At 40.5% G+C, this 8,674-nt stretch overlaps 1 protein-coding gene across 1 annotated transcript; it reads right to left on the bottom strand.

The window, feature by feature from the left end:
• Positions 1-95: 95 nt before the first annotated feature.
• On the bottom strand, positions 96-8,214 carry LOC134556745 (germ cell-specific gene 1-like protein). Its single transcript, XM_063409025.1, has 5 exons — positions 7,514-8,214; positions 5,878-5,925; positions 3,223-3,375; positions 1,280-1,391; positions 96-486 (listed from the first exon to the last, which is right to left on the bottom strand). Exons 1-5 carry the CDS (start codon positions 7,821-7,823, stop codon positions 231-233), a joined length of 879 nt encoding a protein of 292 aa, XP_063265095.1. The 5' UTR covers positions 7,824-8,214; the 3' UTR covers positions 96-230.
• Between the last annotated feature and the right edge of the window lie 460 nt (positions 8,215-8,674).

Genomic DNA, 8,674 nt, shown 5'->3' with positions numbered 1-8,674 from the left:
CTGCTTAAAAACCAGACCTGTGGGGAACCTGTGTCACTGTTGTTATCTGAACTGAGACCCCCAAATCTTCTTCTCCAACACCAAGACTTCCTCGAAGCATCCACGGAAATATAATCTCTTTATTAAGAAAAATAAATAATACTACACACGGATACATTTTATTCATGAACACTGGTTTCTTTTGGATCTAGTGTCACAATTTACAGGATGCTTCGAGGCGTGGACCAGCTTCACAGGACTGAAATGGTGGCCAGGTGGCGCAGGCTCCTCAGCGCGTGCGCGGGGTCGTCCGCCGTGTTCTGGAAGGAGTTCACGTACACGTTGCAAACTTTCTCTGGAGCCGTGTGCTCAGGAAACTTGTATTGAATCCTGAAGCTCCTTTCCAGTTTTCTCCTCTTGTGCTTGAATTCCAAGATGGTTTTTGTGTATTTGTTGATGGTGGTGACAGCTGCAGCCATACAGCAAGCGAAGGAAGTCCATGCAAGGCTACAAACGAAGAAAAATTGTCAGAAATTAGCAGGACATTTTCATACTCAAGTGCTTCAATTTTATTTTTGAAAACACTGCTTATGTGTGATTGTGTTGGTGTGTATAAGGGAAAGATGAACAAGCTGGGTGAGGAAGAAACACTCTTGGTTAATGACCATTTACAGACCTGATTTGTAGAGTTCACCTCTACATATTTGTAATATCTACATACCTTTTTAACAAAACCCTACCTCCAATTTCTCTATTTAAGCTCTATTTAAGCTTTACTTCTCTATTAAGCTTAGAGCTTAATATCAGAAAGGCGTTTTATAAAAAGATAAGGAATGCATCAAAAGTTAAAAGGTGCAGTTATTAAGAGTATAAATCTCACAGGGGAAACTGAAAAAAATGTGAGTTTCCCTCACATTTAAACACTTTTAAAAAGTGTTAAAAAGAACAGAGAAGGCACTATTAAATAGCTGGGTAAAGCAGCTTCAGAGCATTGAAATGCATTCCTGAGAAAATGCATGGCATGAGTAGAGGGAAAAGGGCCTCAATTCTGAAATGCTAAAAGTGACCCCCTAAGGAGGCAGCACTAAATGAGGGATGGCAAATACAAACTTGGCAAACCTGTACATTCTGGGCAATAATGTAAGACAACTGATTTACAAGAATGACACCTGGTAACTGAACAGCATCCTCAGAAGTGAAATAAGATAAAACCATGGCTTCTAAATGAGATATTATTCCTTGAACACAGGGTGAAGTGACTGAAATGTAATGGAAGAACCAAATATAAACCAGTTAGTACCCATAGGACCAGCCATAATCCCATGTGTGAGGTCTCCAGTCTTCAGGACCAAGATTTACAGTCATCTGAAATACAGTGGTGTACATCATGTGAGCAACCATGCCCAGAAGACCTAAAAAATACAATGTTATAATAACATTAGAAAATGCAAATTGAGGGCATTATTCTTCATGGTTGTTGATTTTCACAGCCCTCTCCCACTGCTGTAAATGCAGCCAGATTTATCAGTTATGAGGGTGAATGAAAGAATGGACAAACACTTATTAGAAAGTGCTGAAAATCTAGGTTATGGAAGAGGCTGATATTGAATAATTTAATTTGCATTGGTCAGAATCAAGAGTACACTTGTACAAGAAACTTCATTACAGACTAAGGCAACTAGATTTGGTTTATACCTACAAATAATTAGTACATAAATTTAACAGTTAGGACAAATGTTCTTCCCTTTTTTAGTATTTCAAGAAATTTTACTCGTGGAAGTAAACAGAATGTCCAGGATAAACTTGCTGCTTCCTGTCTAGGTCTGCTTAATACTGTACAGGCCCAAACCAAAAAAGAACATTAATAAAAATGAATATTCATGATTATTGGGAGAGGGGAAAGCTGCTAATAGTTGCCAAAACTGCCTAAGGAGTTCAATAAAGATCACATCTCTTTCTTTGAAAACAGACATGACAGTGGATCATGAGGATTGGTCAGATACAGGAGAAATTTGGCCTTTTTTGAGCAATTAATGGAACTGGTGATAGTAGAGGTTTTTAATTGCTGGGACATCTTTCAGGGAAGTAATTTAAAAAGAAAGGAGATAATCCAACCACAGGCAGGAAAGGCAGGGGATTGCACCCTGGACTACAGGGAGCTGAAAGGGCCATCTTCACATGGATTAAAGTTAACTGCAAAGAAAAAAGAATCATTTCTGCTCTGTTTCTTCCCCATTATCATGATCAGATGTTTAATGAACTTCATTCATTTACCCCAAAACAGAGACTGGTGAATGAACTAAATATATAATTATGTTAAGAGGAAAAAGTATAACAAAATACCTTTAATTCATAAGAGAAGGTACAAATGCATGAACACTAAATCCAGAAACATTAGGATCAAGATAAAAGCTGAAAAAATTGACAGAGAAATGCAACCCTGAGATTAATTTTTTGCCATCTGCCAGCTGTCTGACTTGCAATTAAGTGTCATAAAAGATGCTATCACCAAGTTTAAATCACTTAGAACCCTGAACAGTCGTGAACACATGAAGCAGAGTGGCATGTGCTCCACAAGAAATTTGAGTAAATAAATTAACTGTAATTGCTTTAGTACAACATTCCTCAGAAAGAATTCTGTGATAGAGATTGAATCTTTCAGGTGCCTTCAAAAATCTCTGGTTCAACCTCCTCCTGCTCAACAAACTATAAATAGACAATTCAGACCAGATTCTCAGACTGAACTAGGGATAATTCTTCCAAACTGAATTTGCCTGAAATCCTAAGATTAAGCAGCACTGGATTATTATGCAACAATGTGCAGAAAATGGAAGAAAATTTTAACGACAATTCTCTATTAGCAATTACCCAAGCAGATTCTACTCCCTCTTAAAAGTGCTACTTGGGTTTTGCTAGTGCTAATTTTATACTTGGCATGTTGGAAATAAAAAATCAAGCTACTGGGAGGAGGATGTTACTTTTCAGTCTTTGGCAGCCAACCTGACAGTTCAATGAAAAATGATCAAATTAAAACAATTAAGTCAAAGACAGCAAAAGCCACAAATATAAAATTCAAAATAGACCACATTAAGAAATAATTAATTGAAAATAATATTTCCCCCAGAAAATTTTGCTTCACTTTGTATTGCTAGAATCTCAGTAGGCATTGCAACAGTTTTGAAACTTGGAGGGTGTTATTAATTTTCAGATGGAAGGATGTTAGAGGAGATGCTTTAACTGTACCTGCCAGCACGGTGACCACTGCAGAGAAGGCATTGATCTTCAGCCCATCGATGACAGAGCTGTAGTAGCAGATTTCTACTGACATGAGGATGTTCCCAGTCAGGAGCAAAACCACGTAGAGAAGCTCAGCTACAATAGACAACCACAAAACCCCTGGAAAACAAACCAACAGCATTGATATTATCAGTAATCATCTTGTATTTTCACCATTTCCTTCTTTGTTTGTACTGTTCATAGGAAATCAAACAGCAGCACAAAGGCCGTGAGGATGCTGTGAGGATGAGAACATCTGTGGAAGGCTTCAGTGCCAATGGACACCCAAAATTATAATTATTGGAAAAGCAGTTGCATGTTCCTTTGCTACACACTTAGAAGTTTACAGTGCAAGGTGGGACAGGGTGGTTTTACACTCAATAAATACCCTACCCTAAAATCACCATGAAGCAAAGTTAATATAAAAAGAAGCAAAGTTAATAAAAAAGAGGAACAGTTGATGTCATGGTTGTGAGTGCAGAGAGGAGCAGCAGAGCCAGCTGACACCCTGGAGGCCACGCTCACACCTACACTGCCTGTGGGTCGAGTCATACAGCAAAATCTTCCCCACAGGCTTAACTTTCAACCAAACAGGATCTTGGTTTGTTTTTTTTTTTCACAGAGAAGCCTTCATGAGCCCAGACAGCCTCCAGGTTTCACTGAGATTCATTTCTCCAGTTATCTGCTAATTCCTCTCTTTTTGGAGATCTGGTAATTACATGTTATGCAAGAAGTTAATCCTCCCATTGAAGTCTCTCAGTCTGCCCTTTGACCTTTAGCATGCCCATGTCCCACAGCCAGGGCCAGGAGGCCTTGTATCCAAATTTGCTGTAGCAAGGTGTGGCAAATGATCATCCCCAAACTTTTTAAAAAACAAATGTCCTGAGACACCTGGTTGTAGATTCAAGCAGTGACTTCAGCTGAAGAATTACACAAACAACCATAACTTGAGAATTGAAACACTGCTGAGACATTTCCTTTTTTACCAGACACCACCTAGGGCAGGAGACAACGTTTGTGTGGTGTATAACCCCAAATGCTGGCCCTGACAATGTCTGTGAGACTCCTCTGGTTCATGGGCCATTTAGACATTAAATTCTTGGGCCAGGCCATGTGTGGGTGTTCTTGGATGTGGTTTGCTTCTCCAGAAAATCTGTCTCTGTAAAAAAATCATGATTTTCCTTCGGAGCTCCAGATGTTGCATTGCCCAACAGTTCTGGCTGCTCCAGCTGGGAGAGTTTGCATCCCAGAATTTCTGCTCAGTGAGCTTTGAGAAGAAGTGCACTGAACAGGGGTGTGAGACCCAGGGTGAGGAACTGGGGAAGGCTGAGCCTGCTGCACCCTGGCTTTGGATCACACAACAACCACAGGCATAAAAAAATAAGTTTGTGCAGAACACAAACCCCTTCTGTGCAGGGCACGAGCCTCTCTCCACTCAGGATTTCACTGCCCAGGCAGTAATTTCTGGCTTTTAGGCTCCTAGATGCTTCTTGGGTGTCTCCACCCAGCCTGCAGTGCCTGTGACATTTGCTGATGCTGTTCAGAGCTAGTTCCAGCTCTGTGTCCATCAGCAGCTGTCCTCGTGAGGAACTCTCAAGGCAGGGCCCAAAAACACCCCTCATTTCTGTGTGGCTACACCCACATCTCATTTATACCTTTTTCTCATACTACAAAATTCTGTTATGCTGTTAAGGCACTGTGACAAGCTGCAGCAGGTAAAAGGAAGATTTGCCTTCAGAGACTGAGTATTTCTCCTTCTCCAAGGGTCTGAAATTGCACATCCAAGATAATACTCCAGTCCCAGCATGTTGGAAAGAGCAGGTTTTGGGGTATTTTTCTGGATCAGCCACTTATAAAGCGATTGGTCTGATCAGATCAGTGGTGTACTGATGTTTTCATCAGTCAGAAGGGGATCATTTTAATTTTTTACCTTAATCTTTATGAAATTCTAAACACTCACTTCTTACCTTATAATTTGGAAGGGGTTTAGGCATTAGTGAGAAAATATCTCAGTGTAATTTACTTCAATTAAATTTTCATGTAGGTTTTTACTAATTCCATCTAGGGGATCAGCAAGAGGAAGGCTCCCAGCAGCATCTGCAGGAATTTTTCATAGGAACATGAGTCCTTCTCTGAAAGAAGGGGGTGGAAATGTCTCCTCACAGCTCTGAGCAAGGCACAGGGAGGGGATTCAGATTCCACCAAGGCTGGTTTGGTGCACAGCACATCTCCCTCAATCCCCTCAGTGTCCAAACCTCCTGGGTGGATGTTCACACTCTGCCACAGAATTCCTGGCTGCAAATGTGGAGGTATGAGGAGAGAGAAGGTAAAAATATACAACTTTTTACTTCCAGTACCCATATTCAAATTTCAAAAGCCATTCATATTCAAGTGGTGTGTCTTCTGAAACACCAATCAATAGATTGATATTACAAGTCATATGACCTTCATTTTGAAGTCTGAAAACTAAATAAAGGACAAAAAAACCTCTTTGGGGTTATTGCATTAAATTAATTAATTTAATTTATTAATTTAATGCAGAATTAATTTAATGCAGAATACTTAGATTGGTGAGTGTGATCAGGAAAGTTTTTACTACAGACAAAAAATTTGCATATCTACCTCGATCAGAAGCCGGAGTCAGACTGATAAAGCTTCTACATTTCTCACCTAAAAAAAAAAAAAAAAAAGATTAAATCAAAATCAGGATGGTTTTGTATTCTGTAATGATCTAAAGAAATAGATTAATAGAAAGAAGAAAATGCAAAACCTATCAGTTAAGAAGAAAGTGAGATGATGAGGAAAAGCTGATTTTAATGTACACAGAGAGCCTGGAACATCAACCTTCTCCTGGGCTTAACTAGAGAGCCCTCACAGACTATTTCAATGTAGAACCAGAGCCTGGAAGACTTTGAGAAAGGCTGTGACTCGATTTCCATGAGGTGCTAGCTGTGGAAGCCAGGATATTAAAATTCCCTTGCAGAACTGGCAGCCTGGGTGCAATCCTGCTGTTAGGGCAGAGCTGCTCTCCTTACAGCAGCAAGGCTGCTGCTCACACAAATTCCCTCTAAGCTTCATTCCAATTTCTTCCTGTAAGCTTTGATTTTCAGAGCCATGTGACCTCCTGACCCCCACGCAGATGCTGTGAACAAAGCTCTCGGAATTAATTCTGCTCTGATCTGAACATCCTGGGTGTTTTTTTTCCAGCTCCTGACTGCACCAAGCTTCCACACACGAACTTCCACAGCAGATGCCCAAATCACACAGCCCTGGTACCCATGGCATGGATAAAATGTGTCTTTTGGACAGGTAGTTTCCTCTGATCTTTGACATTTACCCCTTAAAACTCCATAACTTGCAAGAACTTCTGGTAGAAGTGGACCTTCAGGATGGGTGACTGCAAAAATATTTGCATTTTATAGCATAGGTGACAGCTGCTTTGATTTCTCTGAAGTTCTGTTCTAGCTGTTGCTTGTAAACTGAGCAGGACAATACAGGGAAAAAACTGATCTGGTTTTAGAAGAAATGCTTGAATTCTTGAAGCAGCAATTCCCTTACACAAAAATCCAAAAATTAACTAGAAAGTTTCTCTAATGGCAAGCTAATTCATTCTAATAATATTTACATGTGCAGGGTGAGACCAAATCAAGTGCCACCACTTATGGCTAGTAGGTCTCCATATCATGTTTTAGCAGGATGAAAATAATCCTTTTCTGCTTTGATTTATGCAAGGTGAGATCACAGTAAGAAAGTAGAAATGCTTGTGCTCAAGAGGAAATCCAGGACCTAATTTAGATCCCACAGATATATTAGTGTGAATGATTAAATTAAAAAAAAAAAAAAATCAGTTTGAGTTTCTTTATATTGCCATAGGGGATCAGAAGGAATCATTTAAAGCAAGTGTGTTCATTTTTCACTAATGGAATAAAAAACACTGGAAAAACTAAATGCTTTCCTGTTAAAGTCATTTAACTTGCTGTTATGGCGAGTAAAATAAAAACTAAATAATCTTCATTTGTACCACGACCTGTCAGCTGAATCAAAAGCACAACTTGTCACGCTAATGTCCTTTGCAGAATTTATTAGGAATTTTATAGGAATTGATTGGACAGTACCCTCCAAGGTCCCCTTTACCAGAGAGCAGCAACTTCTTAAGGACACAAACCCCATAACAGTGAAGCAGAGATGAATGTGAACACCAAATAAATATGAAGAACTGTGATTATTTTATCATTCAAATTTCCACGGGTTCACTCACCTTCCTCATTTATCATTTCTTCACAGGAGTACCAGATGCCAGCGTGAAACTTTTTCTCCACGAACTTGTCATCCCCGGTCTCCCAGATGTACTGCACAGCCTGGCTGCTGTTGCCCTCGGGGCTGTTGAAGCGGATGCACAGGTCCCCTTTGCTGTCCCCTTTGCAGAAGGGTTTGGCCACTTTCCTGGTGCCCTCGCACCAGTAGCTGCTGCTGAACGCCGTGATGGAGAAGACCAAAGAGAGGAAACTCAGGGAAAACGCTGCTGAGGCTCTGTGCCGCCCGTCTGCCTCTGGCATGGAGGCTGGCATCTTCCAGAGTGCACCAGAGATTGTTCTAGAAGCTCCCTTTTGAGGATTTAATCGTCTGTGTCTGCCTGGCAGAGCACCTGCCTGCTCTCACCATCCCATTCCTCATCCCTCTCAGGAAATTGTGCTGGCTTAGGAGTTTTAAGACAGAGAGCGGGGATCTGGGCATGGCCAGCAGTCATGTGGCAGGGGAGATTAGGAATAAAGGACAGTGTTGCTTGGCAGCAATGGATTGTGCAAGAAACATGAGAAAGTGTGACAATAAATGATAATCTGCCCCATGAATCAACCACAGAACACAGAAGCATTGGGAGTGCCCCAGTGTGCAATCGCTAAAGTTTGATTTATACAAAAAAAAAGCCTGTTTACCTTGATCAGAGGTGGAGTCAGACTGATGGAATCTCTCTATTCCTCAGCTAAGGAATAAACAAAATCTCACAGTTCCAAATGCTCCTGTAACACTGAGCACTGTTTAAATTGAATACAGTTGTGACTCTCACTGTAAAAAGAAACCCTTGAAAGGAGCTAAAACTGGTGGGTCAGCTACAGCATTTTACAGCATGCAGCACTAGAAAGGTGACTGCCTCTGTTCAAAGTTTTATCAGTGACAAATAAAAATCATAAATTACCTGACTTTGCTCTTGATGGTTTCCTGGGCACTGTGCAGTCTGCCTCCATGAACATGTAACACAAGTTTTCCCCAACTGAGGTAAAACATTGGAGAAAATGCTGAGTTATCCTTATTTTATATGTGTATCTTCTCGCTCTGTGAAACAGCATTTCTTTTTCCTTCACCTAAGAAATATTTCCCTCCTTGACATGTTATATATATATTGTTTTTTCTGCCTGTTTGG

The sequence above is a fragment of the Prinia subflava genome, chromosome 12 (assembly GCF_021018805.1).
Source record: "Prinia subflava isolate CZ2003 ecotype Zambia chromosome 12, Cam_Psub_1.2, whole genome shotgun sequence".
NCBI lineage: Eukaryota > Metazoa > Chordata > Aves > Passeriformes > Cisticolidae > Prinia > Prinia subflava.
Note: the sequence above shows the minus strand (reverse complement) of the source record. Positions and strands in the feature narration are given on the sequence as shown.